The 23,133-nt window shown below is 38.9% G+C and overlaps 1 protein-coding gene across 6 annotated transcripts in view; it reads left to right on the plus strand.

Moving 5' to 3' along the window:
* The window catches only part of LOC133545613 (nucleoprotein TPR-like), a 135,367-nt gene that overhangs the window by 109,333 nt on the left and 2,901 nt on the right, over positions 1 to 23,133 (plus strand). For 5 of the 6 annotated variants that reach the window (XM_061891361.1, XM_061891363.1, XM_061891360.1 and 2 more), the window contains exons 46-54: positions 5,706 to 5,912; positions 8,528 to 8,702; positions 8,777 to 8,973; positions 10,808 to 10,879; positions 17,397 to 17,488; positions 21,057 to 21,169; positions 21,384 to 21,482; positions 21,551 to 21,692; positions 21,757 to 21,848. In XM_061891361.1, coding sequence (XP_061747345.1) covers positions 5,706 to 5,912; positions 8,528 to 8,702; positions 8,777 to 8,973; positions 10,808 to 10,879; positions 17,397 to 17,488; positions 21,057 to 21,169; positions 21,384 to 21,482; positions 21,551 to 21,692; positions 21,757 to 21,848 — 1,189 coding nt within the window. The remainder of the gene's footprint in view (positions 1 to 5,705; positions 5,913 to 8,527; positions 8,703 to 8,776; positions 8,974 to 10,807; positions 10,880 to 17,396; positions 17,489 to 21,056; positions 21,170 to 21,383; positions 21,483 to 21,550; positions 21,693 to 21,756; positions 21,849 to 23,133) is intronic. The other variant, XM_061891364.1, reaches the window with a different exon arrangement.

Raw genomic sequence — 23,133 nt, forward strand, 5'->3', positions numbered from 1 at the left:
CAACAATAAAACTAAATAACTATCCAATGGGAGCTCCTCTATTCCAACAATAAAACCAAATAACTATCCAATGGGAGCTCCTCTATTCCAACAATAAAACCAAATAACTATCCAATGGGAGCTCCTCTATTCTGACAATAAAACTAAATAACTACCCAATGGGAGCTCCTCTATTCCGCTAATAACACCAAATAACTATCCAATGGGAGCTCCTCTATCCCGCTAATAAAACCAAATAACTATCCAATGGGAGCTCCTCTATCCCGCTAATAAAACCAAATAACTGTCCAATGGGAGCTCCTCTATCCCGCTAATAAAACCAAATAACCATCCAATGGGAGCTCCTCTATTCCAACAATAAAACCAAATAACTATCCAATGGGAGCTCCTCTATCCCGCTAATAAAACCAAATAACTATCCAATGGGAGCTCCTCTATCCCGCTAATAAAACCAAATAACTACCCAATGGGAGCTCCTCTATTCCGACAATAAAACTAAATAACTACCCAATGGGAGCTCCTCTATTCCGACAATAAAACTAAATAACTATCCAATGGGAGCTCCTCTATTCCAACAATAAAACCAAATAACTATCCAATGGGAGCTCCTCTATTCTGACAATAAAACTAAATAACTATCCAATGGGAGCTCCTCTATTCTGACAATAAAACTAAATAACTATCCAATGAGAGCTCCTCTATTCCAACAATAAAACCAAATAACTATCCAATGTGAGCTCCTCTATTCCGACAATAAAACCAAATAACTATCCAATGGGAGCTCCTCTATTCCAACAATAAAACCAAATAACTATCCAATGAGAGCTCCTCTATTCCAACAATAAAACCAAATAACTATCCAATGTGAGCTCCTCTATTCCAACAATAAAACCAAATAACTATCCAATGGGAGCTCCTCTATTCCGCTAATAACACCAAATAACTATCCAATGTGAGCTCCTCTATTCCGACAATAAAACTAAATAACTACCCAATGGGAGCTCCTCTATTCCGACAATAAAACTAAATAACTATCCAATGTGAGCTCCTCTATTCCGACAATAAAACCAAATAACTATCCAATGGGAGCTCCTCTATTCCAACAATAAAACCAAATAACTATCCAATGAGAGCTCCTCTATTCCAACAATAAAACCAAATAACTATCCAATGTGAGCTCCTCTATTCCGACAATAAAACCAAATAACTATCCAATGGGAGCTCCTCTATTCCAACAATAAAACCAAATAACCATCCAATGAGAGCTCCTCTATTCCAACAATAAAACCAAATAACTATCCAATGTGAGCTCCTCTATTCCAACAATAAAACCAAATAACTATCCAATGGGAGCTCCTCTATTCCGCTAATAACACCAAATAACTATCCAATGTGAGCTCCTCTATTCCAACAATAAAACCAAATAACTATCCAATGGGAGCTCCTCTATTCCAACAATAAAACCAAATAACTATCCAATGGGAGCTCCTCTATTCCGCTAATAACACCAAATAACTATCCAATGGGAGCTCCTCTATTCCAACAATAAAACCAAATAACTATCCAATGGGAGCTCCTCTATTCCAACAATAAAACCAAATAACTATCCAATGGGAGCTCCTCTATTCCGACAATAAAACCAAATAACTATCCAATGGGAGCTCCTCTATTCCAACAATAAAACCAAATAACTATCCAATGGGAGCTCCTCTATTCCAACAATAAAACCAAATAACTATCCAATGTGAGCTCCTCTATTCCAACAATAAAACCAAATAACTATCCAATGTGAGCTCCTCTATTCCTACAATAAAACCAAATAACTATCCAATGGAAGTTCCTCTATTCCGACAATAAAACCAAATAACTATCCAATGGGAGCTCCTCTATTCCGACAATAAAACCAAATAACTATCCAATGGGAGCTCCCCTATTCCGCTAATCACACCAAATAACTATCCAATGTGAGCTCCTCTATTCCAACAATAAAACCAAATAACTATCCAATGGGAGCTCCTCTATTCCAACAATAAAACCAAATAACTATCCAATGGGAGCTCCTCTATTCCGCTAATAACACCAAATAACTATCCAATGTGAGCTCCTCTATTCCAACAATAAAACCAAATAACTATCCAATGGGAGCTCCTCTATTCCAACAATAAAACCAAATAACTATCCAATGGGAGCTCCTCTATTCCAACAATAAAACCAAATAACTATCCAATGGGAGCTCCTCTATTCCGCTAATAACACCAAATAACTATCCAATGTGAGCTCCTCTATTCCAACAATAAAATCAGATAACTATCCAATGGGAGCTCCTCTATTCCGCTAATAACACCAAATAACTATCCAATAGGAGCTCCTCTATTCCGCTAATAAAACCGAATAACTACCCAAAAAGCACCAACAGTACTCGACTAATAACAAGTTTTAGTGATGTTATTATAAGTGCTAACACAGACAAAGTATTTACATCACGAGCTTGTGTGTCAGTGTGGACATGATCCACTGATCAGCCACTTCCTCCTTTCCTTGCTCATCAAACTTTATTGTAGATCAGGGGTCGGGAACCTTTTTGGCTGAGAGAGCCATGGAAGCCAAATAGTTTAAAATGTATTTCTGTGAGAGCCATATCATATTTTTTAACACTGAATACAACTAAATGTCTGCATTTTTATGTAAAACCAACATTAGGGTATAACACGTCTTTTTAATAACATTTTTATTCTGAAGCTAACTAATAATGAATAAAATACTTCTTACCAATTCTTGACTTCTTGAACAGGTGCGGTATAAAACGGATGGATGGATAAAAATGCATGAGATTTTTTTTCTATATTTTGAACGTTATTTTTAACACTGATTACCAGTGGAACTATTCATGACTTATTGTGTTAAGCAATGTCAGCTAAGATTTATCTGAGAGCCACATCTGGCTCCAGAGCCATAGGTTCCCTACCCCTGTTGTAGATGATCAATTATACCTTTCACCTGGATAGTAGAAGGATGTGCATGTACTCCAACAAGTTGCTACACTTTGACAGCCAAGTTAGACCCGAAATTGGTGAGAACGACACAAAAAGACGCTTGGTTCCACCCCACTTTTCTTGGTGAAGATAAGTCATTCTTCTTCTAAATGAGACTGTATGAACATCCCAATGACAGCAGAAATTGTACAGTAAGTGCACTGCTATTGAAACAGAAATCAGTCCTGGCGATGATTAAAATGATGGACATACGGTAAATATTGTACATATTACATATTGTTATGAAGGTGTCTGTTACTACATTATATATATATATATATATATATATATATATATATATATATATATATATATATATATATATATAATTTTATATTGCTATATTTAGTCAATTTATACCTGCATTGTCCTTTCCATCCTTACACTTTCCATTATTGTGACTGAGCTACTGTGTTGAACTATTTCCCTTGTGGATCATTAAAGTTTGTCTAAGTCTATATATATATATATATATATATATATATATATATATATATATATATATATATATATATATATATATATATATATATATATATATATATATATATATATATATATATATATATATATATATATATATATATATATATATATATATATATATATATATATATATATATATATATATATATATATATATATATATATATACATACACTCTCACAGTTATGTTAGATCCACTATGGACTGGACTCTCACTGTTATGTTAGATCCACTATGGACTGGACTCTCTCACTATTATGTTAGATCCACTATGGACTGGACTCTCACTATTATGTTAGATCCACTATGGACTGGACTCTCACTGTTATGTTAGATCCGCTATGGACTGGACTCTCACACTATTATGTTAGATCCACTATGGGGACTGGACTCTCACAATATTATGTTAGATCCACTATGGACTGGACTCTCACTATTATGTTAGATCCACTATGGACTGGACTCTCACTATTATGTTAGATCCACTATGGACTGGACTCTCACTATTATGTTAGATCCACTATGGACTGGACTCTCACTGTTATGTTAGATCCACTATGGACTGGACTCTCACTATTATGTTAGATCCACTATGGACTGGACTCTCACTATTATGTTAGATCCACTATGGACTGGACTCTCACTGTTATGTTAGATCCACTATGGACTGGACTCTCACACTATTATGTTGGATCCACCATGGACTAAACTTTTACTATTATGTTAGATCCACTATGGACTGGACTCTCACTATTATGTTAGATCCACTATGGACTGGACTCTCACTGTTATGTTAGATCCACTATGGACTGGACTCTCACTATTATGTTAGATCCACTATGGACTGGACTCTCACTATTATGTTAGATCCACTATGGACTGGACTCTCACTGTTATGTTAGATCCACTATGGACTGGACTCTCACTATTATGTTAGATCCACTATGGACTGGACTCTCACTATTATGTTAGATCCACTATGGACTGGACTCTCACTATTATGTTAGATCCACTATGGACTGGACTCTCACTGTTATGTTAGATCCACTATGGACTGGACTCTCACTATTATGTTAGATCCACTATGGACTGGACTCTCACTATTATGTTAGATCCACTATGGACTGGACTCTCACTGTTATGTTAGATCCACTATGGACTGGACTCTCACACTATTATGTTAGATCCACCATGGACTAAACTTTTACTATTATGTTAGATCCACTATGGACTGGACTCTCACTATTATGTTAGATCCACTATGGACTGGACTCTCACTGTTATGTTAGATCCACTATGGACTGGACTCTCACTATTATGTTAGATCCACTATGGACTGGACTCTCACTGTTATGTTAGATCCACTATGGACTGGACTCTCACTATTATGTTAGATCCACTATGGACTGGACTCTCACTGTTATGTTAGATCCACTATGGACTGGACTTTCACAATATTATGTTAGACCCCCTCGACATCCATTGCTTTCGGTCTCCCCCAGGGGGTGGGGTTGCCCACATATGCGCTCCTCTCCAAGGTTTCTCATAGTCATTGTCACTGACGTCCCACTGGGGGGAGTTTTTCTTTGCCCTTATGTGGGCTCTGTAGCGCGGATGTCCTTGTGGCTTGTGCAGCCCTTTGAGACACTTGTGATGTAGGGCTATATAAATAAACATTGATATATATATACATACATATATATATGTATATATATGTATGTATATATATATAATTGCAGTGTGTATAAAAGGTTGATGGTGGGTTTTGAAGGCTTCAATGCTGAATTGATGAAGGTGGACCCCGACTTAAACAAGTTGAAAAACTTATTGGGGTGTTGTTAGCATTTAGTGGTCAATTGTAGGGAATATGTACTGTACTGTGCAATCTACTAATAAAAGTATCAATCAATCAATCAAAGTCATCAAACCACATCTTAAATGTGCTTTTTATCATCTTTAAAATCCTAAAAAAAAAGAGGTGTGTTCTTGTCTCTCATATTGATTGTAAATGATAGGCAAAATGATAAAAAAGTGCAGTTCCCCTTTAAGAAACAGCTGGTATTTTTGATGCTGCAACATGTCTGTGGACCTCAGGATCCCTCTGAGCCTTCAGAAAGTTCCTCCCACAGCCTGACCTTCGTCACGCTGCAAGCATGACAGGAAATAACCAGCTGCTTGTTTGTCCAGGAGCTCCCAGAAGATACTTTCCCCGCCATCCCTGAAGAGGAGGACATGGAGGACGAAGGCATGTCCCAGTCGGTGCCCTCAGACCAGACCTCCCCCCAGGAGTCCACTTTGACCCGTGAGGTCATCGTCATCGACACAGACAGCGAGAGCCGGGAGAGCCGAGGACAAGTGGAGCACCCTGCTGAAGACCAGGAGGAGGAGGAAGAGGTGCCGACACTGCTCATTAGTACACTCCTGCTCATTAGTACACTCCTGCTCATTAGTACACTCCTGCTAATTAGTACACTCCTGCTAATTAGTACACTCCTGCTTATTAGTACACTCCTGCTCATTAGTACACTCCTGCTAATTAGTACACTCCTGCTCATTAGTACACTCCTGCTCATTAGTACACTCCTGCTCATTAGTACACTCCTGCTCATTAGTACACTCCTGCTAATTAGTACACTCCTGCTAATTAGTACACTCCTGCTCATTAGTACACTCCTGCTCATTAGTACACTCCTGCTAATTAGTACACTCCTGCTCATTAGTACACTCCTGCTCATTAGTACACTCCTGCTCATTAGTACACTCCTGCTAATTAGTACACTCCTGCTCATTAGTACACTCCTGCTCATTAGTACACTCCTGCTCATTAGTACACTCCTGCTAATTAGTACACTCCTGCTCATTAGTACACTCCTGCTTATTAGTACACTCCTGCTCATTAGTACACTCCTGCTCATTAGTACACTCCTGCTCATTAGTACACTGCTGCTCATTAGTACACTCCTGCTTATTAGTACACTCCTGCTAATTAGTACACTCCTGCTAATTAGTACACTCCTGCTCATTAGTACACTCCTGCTCATTAGTACACTGCTGCTCATTAGTACACTGCTGCTCATTAGTACACTCCTGCTCATTAGTACACTCCTGCTTATTAGTACACTGCTGCTCATTAGTACACTCCTGCTCATTAGTACACTGCTGCTCATTAGTACACTCCTGCTTATTAGTACACTCCTGCTAATTAGTACACTCCTGCTCATTAGTACACTCCTGATAATTAGTACACTCCTGCTTATTAGTACACTGCTGCTCATTAGTACACTCCTGTTCATTAGTACACTCCTGCTCAATAGTACACTCCTGCTAATTAGTACACTCCTGCTAATTAGTACACTCCTGCTCATTAGTACACTCCTGCTCATTAGTACACTCCTGCTAATTAGTACACTCCTGCTAATTAGTACACTCCTGCTAATTAGTACACTCCTGCTCATTAGTACACTCCTGCTAATTAGTACACTCCTGCTAATTAGTACATTCCTGCTAATTAGTACACTCCTGCTCATTAGTACACTCCTGATAATTAGTACACTCCTGCTAATTAGTACACTCCTGCTAATTAGTACACTCCTGCTCATTAGTACACTCCTGCCCATTAGTACACTCCTGCCCATTAGTAGACTCCTGCTAATTAGTACACTCCTGCTCATTAGTACACTCCTGCTTATTAGTACACTCCTGCTCATTAGTACACTCCTGCTCATTAGTACACTCCTGCTCATTAGTAGACTCCTGCTAATTAGTACACTCTTGCTAATTAGTACACTCCTGCTTATTAGTACACTCCTGCTCAATAGTGGACATATACACTTGTAAAGCACATTCTGAAAGTGTTGGTTATTTTTACACTTACATGTTGCCTTTAGTAATATTCTATCTTTATTTGTCGTTATTTGTATATTCTGAATAATTTATGTGATAATGTTCATCCATCAACTCATTGGTGTTGATTTCCAATCTATTAAGATAAAAAAATATATCAAAAATCAAATTACAGGATGCTATTTTATGTAGTTTGCTAAATTCCCTCGATTTGTGTACAAACGTGTTTTTTTGTTTTTTTTACATATGTTGTAAAAAATCTTAGCTGACATTACTTAACAGGATAAGTAATGAATAATTCCGCTGGTAATCAAAGTGTTAATAACATTCAAAATATAAAACATTCTCATGCATTTTAATCCATCTGTTTTCTACCGCACCTGTTCAAGAAGTATTTCATTTATTATTGGTTCTGCTTCAAAATAACAATGTTATTAAAAATAACGAGAGACTTAATATACTCTAAAAATGTTGGTCTTACTTAGAAATGCACGCATTTAGTTGTATTCACTGTTGAAAAAAATATTATATGGCTCTCACTGAAATACATTTTAAAATATTTGGCTTTCATGGCTCTCTCAGCCAAAAAAGTTCCCGACCCCTGTTGTATAAGCTACAAAGATTCAAAGAATTGCTATTGCGACATCTAGTGGACACATTTACAACAGCAGTTTCTTTCATTTAAAAATTTCGGCTCATTTTTATACTTAGCAAACTCATCCTGTGGGCTTGATCAAATCTGTTCGTGGGCCTGATCCAGTCCTCTGGCGGTACGTTTGTTCTGGAGGAAGGTTCTTTGGTCTTTAGCCAATGCTGAAGAAACAAGTCCATGTCAGAAAAGCAACACATTTAGCTGAACTGCAGCAATTTTTTGTGGTGAAAAATGTAAGCAGAAGCACCTTATTGCAGGTAAACTTGCCAAGGGACATGTAAGCAAATATTAACATTGCTGTATGATTGCTCACATTTTCAGTAGAGCCATAATAAATACATAAAAGAAGCAATTTTCATGAATGTCTTTTGTGAGCAACAAGTATGTGCTCCAATCACTACATCACAACAAAATAAGAATGATTGGAAACTCCAGACAGCATCATGTTCTTTACAGGTGTACGTAGACTTTTGACCAGCAGCTATTGTTCTTGAAGGACTACTTTGCTTTGTAGTACAAGGTGGAGGAGGATGAAGAGGAGGATTATGGCAGTAACCTGGCCATGAAGGAAGGAGAAGAGAGCAATGAGGAGGAGGGGGATGCTGAGGAGGAGGAAGGGGAGGAGCCACTGGTTCCTGCCATTGCTGAGGAAAGTGACTCCCAGGCTGCCTCTGAAGTGTCACACAGCTGTGAGCATCATCCACTCCCCTGTCATCCTGGGTATGTGTCTCCTCCTCCACCTCTGACCTTCTCCCCCCTCCAGGTGAAGCCGGCAGCAACACGGAGTCAGAAGCCCATAGAGAGCCCGCACACCTGCCCCCCACCTCCGCCCCTTCCGCCCCCTCGCCCGCCGCCTTGCTCACCCTGCGACTCCCCCAACCCCGACGGCCGTCACACCCGCTGCCCCCGCGCCTCTACATCCAGCCCCCCGCCTCTGAGCTGGGACCCCCCCACATGCAGGTAATCATCCAGTCAAAACATGGATTTCAAAATGTAACTTCCTCTCATTAGAATCAACACAAGCATGGAAAACAATGTCAACATTAAAGCTGCAAGCAGCGTTGGTCGGGTCCGCCTTTGGCTGTCGCCGCTACTCAAGCCCTGATCTAAGTCAGACCAACATAGAGGTTTTTATTTCATGTCTCTACGACATTCCTAACAGAAGTTACATGCAGTTTTGTCTGGGTTTTTTCCTAGGGGGCGCTAGAGCGCAATTTAGATTTTTAGGGTTTGGTTTTTTATTAGATGGCAATTTTCGCCAGTCCTGATGTGTGTGTAAAATTTGGTGAGTTTTAAAGCATGGTAAGAGGGTCAAATTACAGCTCGGCATTTCTGGATGTTGTTGATAAATGGCTTTTGCTTTGTATAGTGGAGCTTTAACTTGCACTTTAAAGCATTTTAAAGGGGTTAAATTACATCTCAAAGAGGCAAAAATGACATTTTTTAGGAAACTTTGCACAGGGGTTCTTTGAAGGTGCGTAAAATCAAAACCGGAGCAGTAATTAAAATTGTGTTGGATAGTTTTAATCAAAAAGGTTCAATCTCTCTCCTGTGCGAGTTTGAAGCCGAATCGACAAACGAGCTCAGAGGAGATAACGTTTGAAAAAAGGTGACGGGTGTTTGCAAAACTTTTATTTTGAAGGGGTAATTTTTAACTTCCTGTTGATTTTTGCCGAAGGATGTCAATCATCTAAATGTAGGTCTAAGTGAGACCTACATAGAAGTTTTTGTTTCATGTCTTTCCGGCATTCCTACCGGAAGTTACAAGCAATTTTGTTTGTGTTTTCTTCCTAGGAGCAGTTTTTGCTGTGTTTTATTCAAAAATTGCGCTGGAGCGCAATTTTGAGTTTTGGAGTTTGTTTTTTTCATTAGATTGCAATATTCGCCAGTCCTTATGTGTGCGCCAAGTTTGGTGACTTTTGAAGCATTTTAAAGGGGTCAAATTACAGCGCAAAGAGGCAAAAATGGCATTTTTTGCGGAAATTTTATTTTGAAGGGGTTTTTGCCAACTTCCTGTAGATTTTTGCTGAAAGAAGAAAATTGGGTGTAAGTCAGACCTACATAGGAGTTTTTGTTTCATGTCGCTATGACATTCCTAACAGAAGTTACATGCAGTTTTGTCTGTAATTTTTTTCCTAGGGGGCGCTAGAGCGCAATTTTCATTTTGGGGGATTGGTTGCTTAATATGTTGGGAAGGTTTGCTATACCGACGTGTGTGTCAAATTTGGTGAGTTTTGAAGCATGTTAAGGGGGTCAAATTATAGCGAGTAGGTGCTTAATAATAAAACACAGCAGTTTCAATGGGGTCTTTGGCCCATGGCAAAGGACTCCAAAGGAGTCCTTTGCCATGATAAAGTGTATTAAAATAGTGAGAAAATGTAAACATGTCGAAACCTGAGAAGAAGTATTTTCTGCAGCTGGAAGTTGCAGCTGTGCTCTAAAGCAGGAATGTCAAACTCATTTTAGCTCAGAGGCTGCATGGAGGACAATCCATTCCCTAGTGGGCCGGAATGGTAAAATCATGGCATGATAACTTCCAAATAAAGACAACTCCAGGTTGTTTACTTTGGCCAAAAATAGAACAAGCACATTTTGAAAACCTACAAATCACTGGAAAAAAACACTTCAAGTTTGTTGAAAATTCTGAGGAAAACACAATGAGTTTAGACGTGGTCTCAGTTTATCTACAAAACCAGGATTAAACTTTAAGTCGCAGTCTATCTGGGATTGAACAAAAAACACAACAACATTTGTTGTGTAAACACTCTCAAGCCTTCCTTGTTCTGTCACCCAGAGACAGTCCTCTCAGCTCAGACGACCATCAGTGGGCCGTGGACCACAACTGACACCTGGTATCGGGACTATGGTAAGTCTTACCTCACGTTGTGTCTTTATATTGTGGTACTGTGTCACCTTTGCAGATTACAGCCAGGCTTGATGCAATTTAAGTCTTACCTCACATTGTGTCTTTATATTGTAGTACTGTTTCATCTTTGCAGATTACTGCCAGGCTTGATTCAACTTAAAGTAGCACATTTGAGTTTTGGCAGAGTGATATAAGAATGGGAGAGAACCAGGTCTACGGCATCCTTTGTCTACATATCTGCAGATTTATTTTCTACTTTTATCTGACAGCTTCTGCAGTCACTGTATTGAATACAATGAAAACAAAGTACATTAAATCAAAGTACATTAGCAACAAACAGTCTAATTGATGGTTGTCAAGTGTAGTTACTGTGTTAGTAGCAAGTGTAGTTATTGTGTTAGTAGCAAGTGTAGTTACTGTGTTAGTAGCAAGTGTAGTTACTGTGTTAGTAGCAAGTGTAGTTACTGTGTTAGTAGCAAGTGTAGTTACTGTGTTAGTAGCAAGTGTAGTTACTGTGTTATTAGCAAGTGTAGTTACTGTGTTAGTGGCAAGTGTAGTTACTGTGTTAGTGGCAAGTGTAGTTACTGTGTTAGTAGCAAGTGTAGTTACTGTGTTAGTAGCAAGTGTAGTTACTGTATTAGTAGCAAGTGTAGTTACTGTGTTGGTAGCAAGTGTAGTTACTGTGTTAGTAGCAAGTGTAGTTACTGTGTTAGTAGCAAGTGTAGTTACTGTGTTAGTAGCAAGTGTAGTTACTGTGTTAGTGGCAAGTGTAGTTACTGTGTTAGTAGCAAGTGTAGTTACTGTGTTAGTAGCAAGTGTAGTTACTGTGTTAGTAGCAAGTGTAGTTACTGTGTTGGTAGCAAGTGTAGTTACTGTGTTGGTAGCAAGTGTAGTTACTGTGTTAGTAGCAAGTGTAGTTACTGTGTTGGTAGCAAGTGTAGTTACTGTGTTGGTAGCAAGTGTAGTTACTGTGTTAGTAGCAAGTGTAGTTAGTGTGTTAGTAGCAAGTGTAGTTACTGTGTTAGTAGCAAGTGTAGTTACTGTGTTAGTAGCAAGTGTAGTTAGTGTGTTAGTAGCAAGTGTAGTTACTGTGTTAGTAGCAAGTGTAGTTACTGTGTTAGTAGCAAGTGTAGTTACTGTGTTAGTAGCAAGTGTAGTTAGTGTGTTAGTAGCAAGTGTAGTTACTGTGTTAGTAGCAAGTGTAGTTACTGTGTTAGTAGCAAGTGTAGTTACTGTGTTAGTAGCAAGTGTAGTTACTGTGTTAGTAGCAAGTGTAGTTACTGTGTTAGTAGCAAGTGTAGTTACTGTGTTAGTAGCAAGTGTAGTTACTGTGTTATTAGCAAGTGTAGTTACTGTGTTAGTGGCAAGTGTAGTTACTGTGTTAGTGGCAAGTGTAGTTACTGTGTTAGTAGCAAGTGTAGTTACTGTGTTAGTAGCAAGTGTAGTTACTGTGTTAGTAGCAAGTGTAGTTACTGTGTTGGTAGCAAGTGTAGTTACTGTGTTAGTAGCAAGTGTAGTTACTGTGTTAGTAGCAAGTGTAGTTACTGTGTTAGTAGCAAGTGTAGTTACTGTGTTAGTGGCAAGTGTAGTTACTGTGTTAGTAGCAAGTGTAGTTACTGTGTTAGTAGCAAGTGTAGTTACTGTGTTAGTAGCAAGTGTAGTTACTGTGTTGGTAGCAAGTGTAGTTACTGTGTTGGTAGCAAGTGTAGTTACTGTGTTAGTAGCAAGTGTAGTTACTGTGTTGGTAGCAAGTGTAGTTACTGTGTTGGTAGCAAGTGTAGTTACTGTGTTAGTAGCAAGTGTAGTTAGTGTGTTAGTAGCAAGTGTAGTTACTGTGTTAGTAGCAAGTGTAGTTACTGTGTTAGTAGCAAGTGTAGTTAGTGTGTTAGTAGCAAGTGTAGTTACTGTGTTAGTAGCAAGTGTAGTTACTGTGTTAGTAGCAAGTGTAGTTACTGTGTTAGTAGCAAGTGTAGTTAGTGTGTTAGTAGCAAGTGTAGTTACTGTGTTAGTAGCAAGTGTAGTTACTGTGTTAGTAGCAAGTGTAGTTACTGTGTTAGTAGCAAGTGTAGTTACTGTGTTAGTAGCAAGTGTAGTTACTGTGTTAGTAGCAAGTGTAGTTACTGTGTTAGTAGCAAGTGTAGTTACTGTGTTAGTAGCAAGTGTAGTTACTGTGTTAGTAGCAAGTGTAGTTACTGTGTTAGTAGCAAGTGTAGTTACTGTGTTAGTAGCAAGTGTAGTTACTGTGTTAGTAGCAAGTGTAGTTACTGTGTTAGTAGCAAGTGTAGTTAGTGTGTTAGTAGCAAGTGTAGTTACTGTGTTAGTAGCAAGTGTAGTTACTGTGTTAGTAGCAAGTGTAGTTAGTGTGTTAGTAGCAAGTGTAGTTACTGTGTTAGTAGCAAGTGTAGTTACTGTGTTAGTAGCAAGTGTAGTTACTGTGTTAGTAGCAAGTGTAGTTAGTGTGTTAGTAGCAAGTGTAGTTACTGTGTTAGTAGCAAGTGTAGTTACTGTGTTAGTAGCAAGTGTAGTTACTGTGTTAGTAGCAAGTGTAGTTACTGTGTTAGTAGCAAGTGTAGTTACTGTGTTAGTAGCAAGTGTAGTTACTGTGTTAGTAGCAAGTGTAGTTACTGTGTTAGTAGCAAGTGTAGTTACTGTGTTGGTAGCAAGTGTAGTTACTGTGTTGGTAGCAAGTGTAGTTACTGTGTTAGTAGCAAGTGTAGTTACTGTGTTAGTAGCAAGTGTAGTTACTGTGGTAGTAGCAAGTGTAGTTACTGTGGTAGTAGCAAGTGTAGTTACTGTGTTAGTAGCAAGTGTAGTTACTGTGTTAGTAGCAAGTGTAGTTACTGTGTTAGTACCAAGGTCAGTACTGTGTTAGTAGCAAGTGTAGTTACTGTGTTAGTACCAAAGTCAGTACTGTGTTAGTAGCAAGTGTAGTTACTGTGTTAGTAGCAAGTGTAGTTACTGTGTTAGTAGCAAGTGTAGTTACTGTGTTAGTAGCAAGTGTAGTTACTGTGTTAGTAGCAAGTGTAGTTACTGTGTTAGTAGCAAGTGTAGTTACTGTGTTAGTAGCAAGTGTAGTTACTGTGTTAGTAGCAAGTGTAGTTACTGTGTTAGTAGCAAGTGTAGTTACTGTGTTAGTGGCAAGTGTAGTTACTGTGTTAGTAGCAAGTGTAGTTACTGTGTTGGTAGCAAGTGTAGTTACTGTGTTAGTAGCAAGTGTAGTTACTGTGTTAGTAGCAAGTGTAGTTACTGTGTTAGTAGCAAGTGTAGTTACTGTGTTAGTACCAAGGTCAGTACTGTGTTAGTAGCAAGTGTAGTTACTGTGTTAGTACCAAGGTCAGTACTGTGTTAGTAGCAAGTGTAGTTACTGTGTTAGTAGCAAGTGTAGTTACTGTGTTAGTAGCAAGTGTAGTTACTGTGTTAGTAGCAAGTGTAGTTACTGTGTTAGTAGCAAGTGTAGTTACTGTGTTAGTAGCAAGTGTAGTTACTGTGTTAGTAGCAAGTGTAGTTACTGTGTTGGTAGCAAGTGTAGTTACTGTGTTGGTAGCAAGTGTAGCTACTGTGTTAGTAGCAAGTGTAGTTACTGTGTTAGTAGCAAGTGTAGTTACTGTGTTAGTAGCAAGTGTAGTTACTGTGTTAGTAGCAAGTGTAGTTACTGTGTTAGTAGCAAGTGTAGTTACTGTGGTAGTAGCAAGTGTAGTTACTGTGTTAGTAGCAAGTGTAGTTAGTGTGTTAGTAGCAAGGTAAATACTGACATCAATCCTAGTTTACACTGAACAGGAAGTCATTGTGTGCACGTCTTACTTTGTGTGGCTTCATAGCGATAATGAAGATGACAAAACAGCAAGTGGACATGTGAATGCTGGTGACTACACCATGACTACACCATGACTACACCATGACTGCACCATGACTGCACCATGACTACACCATGACTACACCATGACTGCACCATGACTGCACCATGACTACACCATGACTACACCATGACTACACCATGACTACACCATGACTGCACCATGACTGCACCATGACTACACCATGATTACACCATGACTGCACCATGACTACACCATGACTGCACCATGACTGCACCATGACTGCACCATGACTGCACCATGACTACACCATGGCTGCACCATGGCTGCACCATGGCTGCACCATGACTGCACCATGACTCCACCATGACTACACCATGACTACACCATGACTACACCATGACTTCACCATGACTTCACCATGACTACACCATGACTACACCATGACTACACCATGACTGCACCATGACTGCACCATGACTGCACCATGACTGCACCATGACTGCACCATGACTGCACCATGACTTCACCATGACTACACCATGACTTCACCATGACTTCACCATGACTACACCATGACTACACCATGACTACACCATGACTACACCATGACTTCACCATGACTGCACCATGACTGCACCATGACTGCACCATGACTACACCATGACTGCACCATGACTGCACCATGACTGCACCATGGCTGCACCATGGCTGCACCATGGCTGCACCATGGCTGCACCATGACTACACCATGACTACACCATGACTTCACCATGACTACACCATGACTACACCATGACTGCACCATGACTGCACCATGACTGCACCATGACTGCACCATGACTGCACCATGACTACACCATGACTACACCATGACTTCACCATGACTTCACCATGACTACACCATGACTTCACCATGACTACACCATGACTACACCATGACTTCACCATGACTACACCATGACTTCACCATGACTTCACCATGACTTAACCATGACTACACCATGACTACACCATGACTACACCATGACTTCACCATGACTTCACCATGACTTCACCATGACTTCACCATGACTTCACCATGACTACACCATGACTTCACCATGACTTCACCATGACTACACCATGACTACACCATGACTGCACCATGACTGCACCATGACTGCACCATGACTGCACCATGACTGCACCATGACTACACCATGACTACACCATGACTTCACCATGACTTCACCATGACTACACCATGACTTCACCATGACTACACCATGACTACACCATGACTTCACCATGACTACACCATGACTTCACCATGACTTCACCATGACTTAACCATGACTACACCATGACTACACCATGACTACACCATGACTTCACCATGACTTCACCATGACTTCACCATGACTTCACCATGACTTCACCATGACTACACCATGACTTCACCATGACTTCACCATGACTTCACCATGACTACACCATTAAGTCTACAACACTGTGACAGTTGTGTTTGTGCAGGCTGCCACACTTACTGCATCTTTGTTAGAACAACAATGTCATATCAAATAGTGCCACATTACTTCAGATGACAATATTTATTTACAAACTTTATACATCCATACAAAAACCTGAATCACAATCAGAAATACTTTATTAATCCCTGAGGGGAAATTTTAAAATTCAGCACAATCCCATTCAAGATCATACAAACATTACAGGGAGACAGAACGGGATCAAACATTACAGGGAGACAGAATAGGATCAAACATTACAGGGAGACTGAACGGGATCAAACATTGCAGGGAGACAGAACAGGATCAAACATTGCAGGGAGACAGAACAGGATCAAACATTACAGGGAGACAGAACAGGATCAAACATTACAGGGAGACAGAACAGGATCAAACATTACAGGGAGACAGAACAGGATCAAACATTACAGGGAGACAGAAGAGCCACATTCAGCATGTTTTACAACAGCGTGGCTTCGTAGTAAAAGAGTGCAGGTACTTTCCTGGCCCGCCTGCAGTCCAGACCTGTCTCCCATGGAAAATGTGTGAAGCATTATGAAGCATAAAATACGACAGCGGAGACCCCGGACTGTTGAAGGACTGAAGCTCTACATAAAACAAGAATGGGAAAGAATTCCACTTTCAAAGCTTCAACAATTAGTTTCCTCAGTTCCCAAACGTTTATTGAGTGTTGTTAAAAGAAAAGGTGATGTAACACAGTGGTGAACATGCCCTTTCCCAACTACTTTGGCACGTGTTGCAGCCATGAAATTCTAAGTTAATTATTATTTGCAAAAACCTTTTTTTATGAGTTTGAACATCAAATATGTTGTCTTTGTAGTGGATTCAACTGAATCAAATCATTGTATTCTGTTTATATTTACATCTAACACAATTTCCCAACTCATATGGAAACAAGGTTTGTACATCACATCCTTTCTCTTTACATCCTGTCCGAAAAGGAGTAGGAAGAAGCAAAGTTGATTAAATCCCACCTCTTTCTGTCGACAAAGACATGTCTTCATGTCACAGAACATGACGTCACACAGGCTCGGTGGTAAGCAAGTCCAGGAAGTGAGGTAGACTTGGCACATGCGTGGTGTAGTGACGCCTTGTCACTCTTCAGCTCTTTCCTTGTCCTGATGAGAGAAAAGAGCTTGTTGAAAAACTTGTGCTGTTTTCTTGTGTTTACAGCAACATTTCTTTGACGAGGACGACAGAATGGTTCCCAGTACTCCCACCCTGGTGGTCCCACATCGCACTGATGGTTTTGCAGAAGCTATTCAGTAAGACAACCTCACTCACAATCACTGATCATTTTGCTTTAGAGGAGCAATAATAGAAATAGCATAATTACCGTATTTTTCGGACTATAAGTCGCAGTTTTTTTCATAGTTTGGCCGGAGGTGTGACTTATACTCAGCAGCGACTTATGTGTGAAATTATTAACACATTACCGTAAAATATCAAATAATATTATTTATCTCATTGACGTAAGAGACTAGACGTATAAGATTTGATGGGATTTATGGATTAGGAGTGAGAGATAGTTTGGTAAAGGTATAGCATGTTCTATATGTTCTAGTTATTTGAATGACTCTTACCATAATATGTTAGCTTAACATAGCAGTTGCTTATTTATGCCTCATATAACCTACACTTATTCAGCCTGTTCTTCACTATTCTGTATTTATCTCAAATTGCCTTTCAAATGTCTATTCTTGCTGTTGGCTTTTATCAAATACATTTCCCCCAAAAATGCGACTTGTACTCCAGTGCAAATTATATATGTTTTTTTCCTTCTTTATTGTGCATTTTCGGCAGGTGCGACTTATACTCCAGTGAGACTTATGTGTTTTTTTCCCTTTTTTATTATGCATTTTCGGCTGGTGCGACTTATACTGCGGAGCGACTTATGCTCCAGTGCGACTTATATGTGTTTTTTCCCTTTTTTACTATGCATTTTCGGCAGGTGCAACTTAAACTGCGGAGCAACTTATACTCCAGTGCGACTTATATGTGTTTTTTCCCTTTTTTATTATGCATTTTCGGCAGGTGCGACTTAAACTCCAGTGTGTCTTATATGTGTTTTTTCCCTTTTTTATTATGCATTTTCGGCGGGTGCGACTTATGCTGCGGAGCAACTTATACTCCAGTGCGCCTCATATGTTTTTTCCCTTTTTTATTATGCATTTCCGGCAGGTGCGACTTATATTACGGAGCGACTTATGCTCCAGTGCAGCTTATATGTGTTTTTTCCCTTTTTTATTATGCATTTTCGGCAGGTGCGACTTAAACTGCGGAGCAACTTATACTCCAGTGCGACTTATATATGTTTTTTCCTTCTTTATTGTGCATTTTCAGCCGGTGCGACTTATACTACGGAACGACTTATACTCCAGTGCGACTTATATATGTTTTTTCCCTTTTTTATTGTGCATTTTCGGCAGGTGCGACTTATACTACGGAGCAACTTATTCTCCAGTGTGACTTATATGTGTTTTTTCCCTTTTTTATTATGTATTTTCGGCAGGTGCGACTTATACTCCGGTGCGTCTTATATGTGTTGTTTCCCTTTTTTATTATGCATTTTCGGCGGGTGCGACTTATGCTGCGGAGCAACTTATACTCCAGTGCGACTTATATAGGTTTTTCCCTTTTTTATTATGCGTTTTCGGCAGGTACGACTTATACTCCAGTGCGACTTATGTGTTTTTTCCCTTTTTTATTATGATTATTTTTCGGCAGGTACGTCTTATACTACGGAGCGACTTATGCTCCAGTGCGACTTATATATGTTTTTTCCCTTTTTTATTATGCATTTTCGGCAGGTGCGGCTTATACTACGGAGCGACTTATACTCCAGTGCGACTTATATATGTTTTTTGCCTTTTTTATTATGCATTTTCGGCAGGCGCGACTTATGCTCCAGTGCGACTTATATGTTTTTTCCCTTTTTTATTATGCATTTTCGGCAGGTGCGGCTTATACTACGGAGCGACTTATACTCCAGTGCGACTTATATATGTTTTTTTCCCTTTTTTATTATGCATTTTCGGCAGGCGCGACTTATACTACGGAGCAACTTATTCTCCAGTCTGACTTATGTGTTTTTTCCCTTTTTTATTATGCATTTTCGGCAGGTGCGACTTATGCTGTGGAGCGACTTATACTCCAGTGCGGCTTATATATGTTTTTTCCCTTTTCTATTGTGTATTTACGGCAGGTGCGACTTATACTGCGGAACGACTTGTGCTCCAGTGCGACTTATATGTGTTTTTTTCCCTTTTTTATTATGCGTTTTCGGCAGGTGCGACTTATACTATGGAGCAACTTATGCTCCAGTGCGACTTATATATGTTTTTTCCCTTTTTTGTTATGCATTTTCGGCAGGTGCGACTTATACTGCGGGGGCGACTTATACTCCAGTGCGGCTTATATGTTTTTTCCCCTTTTTATTATGCATTTTCGGCAGGTGCGACTTATGCTACGGAGCAGCTTGTACTCCAGTGCGACTTATATATGTTTTTTTCCCTTTTTTATTATACATTTTCGGCAGGTGCGACTTATACTGCGGAGCAACTTATGCTCCAGTGCGCTTTATAAATGTTTTTTCCCTTTTTTGTTATGCATTTTCGGCAGGTGCGACTTATTCTCTGAAGCGACTTATACTCCGAAGAATACGGTATATTGGCTGCTCGAAAAAATCTACTTTAAATTCAATTTCCATTTAAATCCTTTCATCATTTTTGGAAATTGATTTTTAAAAATTTAAATACTTTTTTTTTAGTTAAACATATTAAACAGCTATTATTGATATTATTATTGATACTTTTGCTGTTATGTTGAGTTTTTCTTTGTTTTGTAATGTATTTGTATGTGGTCTTAATTGCTTGATACATTTCTATCTTAAGTTTTGTAAAGCTGAGGTCGGAGTTGAAATAACTCTTTTTTTCTTTTCTCAGATTGCTTAACATTCTGTGATTTTTGTAAATACAATTGGGAAAAAAACTAAACGTTTTTAGGCCAATATATGTTTAAATATATGTTTTGGGCTTTCAAAGTTGTATGTCAGCAGCCAAAATAAGCTTATATGGTTTTATTAGGATTTATATACCAAATAGTGTACTACAAGAATCGTGTTGAATGGATTCTGTATCCAATCTTCACCCCAAGAATCTTAATGGAATCGTTATGTGTATAAAGATTCCCACCTGTTATATTTGGGTGTTTGTAACAAAGTTCATGTTTTCTCTTTTACTAAAACAAATCACTTTAGAAGGATTTCTCTTCAACAAACTGTCCTTTGGCAGAACTTATCTTGAACAAAGTCAGCATTTAATCATCACAACCGGACTGTTGGCTTTGTCTTAGAAGACGTTTCCTCCAAGGAGGCTTCATCAGTTCTTGCTCACAGACTTAGACCTGTCAGATCTAGACTAAGATCTGACCAGTCTAGTTAAGTCGTAAACAATCTTCAGTGATGAAGAGGCCAAGTGTCTTCTGAGACAAAGCAAACAGGCTGAATGCTCTCAGAAAACAACCTGGATGAGCGAGAAGATCCAGAGACAAAGTCAGCTTTCTGAAAACCAAGGACAAGGTTTTGCGTTTACATGTGCTCCTTAAATGTCTTGGTAAAGAGGATACTAGACTAGTAGCCAACATCAGATTGTGCTGAAATAATAGGATGATTAAGTAATAGTTTATTCATTGTTTACCCTAAATGTGTCCTATACTGTAAGAGTGATACCAGGATGTTGTTTGACTTCTGAAACATGCTCAAACTGACCATCCAACACTGTCAGCATCTTTGTAAAAGTTTCAGCTGCTGACTTCTCTTGTTTGTCACATCAGTTCTCCACAGGTAGCAGGTCTCTCCACCAGGTTTAGGTTCGGACCCCCAGAGGATCTGCTCCCCCAGGCATCGGCGTCACACTCCGACCTGGGACAGCTGGCCTCTCAAGGAGGTAACACACACACACACACACACACACACACTTTACATAATCATAAACAATAATCATTCATTTTATTCATGGTCACCTTACAACTGATACAACAAAACAATATTTATTTTCATGCACAAAAGTACCAAAAAGTTGGTATTGTTATGAATTTTCAGAGCATGAATCCCTCAGGTTTGTTTGGGACTAAAAGCGGCTAACCTCCTGTTGGGTTTAGGTCTGGGCATGTATGAGTCACCATTGTTTCTGGCCGCTCACGACGAGGATGGAGGAGGAAGAAGTGTCCCCACCACACCTTTGCAGGTGGCTGCACCAGGTGAGACACACCAGGAACATCCTTCTTCTGCGGCCAGACTGACCTGCTTTTTGTCTTCTCTCCCTCAGTGACCGTCTTCACAGAGTCTCTGCCATCAGACATGGTGGACAACATGGCCTCCCAGTCTGTTCCCATGGTGACCGCCTCGCCAGCGATGCCCGCACCTGGCGACGACGTGGACGAGGTGTTCATGGAGCCGGATGGAGACGGGTGGGAGACTTTGTTCAGATGTTTGAATGTGAATGGGAGAATGTCAAGTGTGGGTCTTGTGCAGGTCCACTGAGGCGTCTCTGGACGCTGCTGACCTGGAGTCAGCTGGACAGCAGACTGAAGACACATCGCTTCCGTCCACCAGTCATGACCCTGGTAAGTTAGCATTGGGTTTTTTTTACTGAACAACAATAGAATAGAATGTACTTTATTGATCCCTGGGGGAAAATCAGCACCACAGCTCGCACACAATAAACACTTAAATATTCTTTACATGTGAATAATATAAATACAGTCTTTTATACAGCATTATTCACATGTGAATAATATAAATACAGTCTAGTATACAGCATTATTCACATGTGAATAACATAAATACCGTCTATTATACAGCATTATTCACATGTGAATAATATAAATACCGTCTATTATACAGCATTATTCATATGTGAATAATATAAATACAGTCTATTATACAGCATTATTCACATGTGAATAATATAAATACAGTCTATGTGAAAAACATAAATAGTCTATTATACAGCATTATTCTTATGTGAATAACATAAATACAGTCTATTATACAGCATTATTCACATGTGAATAATATAAATACAGTCTATTATACAGCATTATTCACATGTGAATAATATAAATAGTCTATTATACAGCATTATTCACATGTGAATAATATAAATACAGTCTATTATGCAGCATTATTCACATGTGAATAATATAAATAGTCTATTATACAGCATTATTCACATGTGAATAATATAAATACAGTCTATTATGCAGCATTATTCACATGTGAATAACATAAATACAGTCTATTATACAGCATTATTCACATGTGAATAACATAAATACAGTCTATTATACAGCATTATTCACATGTGAATAACAAATACAGTCTATTATACAGCATTATTCACATGTGAATAACATAAATACAGTCTATTATACAGCATTATCCACATGTGAATAATATAAATACAGTCTACTATACAACATTATTCACATGTGAATAATATAAATACAGTCTATTATACAGCATTATTCACATGTGAATAACATAAATACAGTCTTTTATACAGCATTATTCACATGTGAATAACATAAATACAGTCTATTATACAGCATTATTCACATGTGAATAACATAAATACAGTCTATTATACAGCATTATTCACATGTGAATAACAAATACAGTCTATTATACAGCATTATTCACATGTGAATAACAAATACAGTCTATTATACAGCATTATTCACATGTGAATAATATAAATACAGTCTACTATACAACATTATTCACATGTGAATAATATAAATACAGTCTATTATACAGCATTATTCACATGTGAATAACATAAATAGTCTTTTATACAGCATTATTCACATGTGAATAACATAAATACAGTCTATTATACAGCTTTAT

Source organism: Nerophis ophidion, linkage group LG28 (genome assembly GCF_033978795.1).
Source record: "Nerophis ophidion isolate RoL-2023_Sa linkage group LG28, RoL_Noph_v1.0, whole genome shotgun sequence".
Classification (NCBI taxonomy): Eukaryota; Metazoa; Chordata; class Actinopteri; order Syngnathiformes; family Syngnathidae; genus Nerophis; species Nerophis ophidion.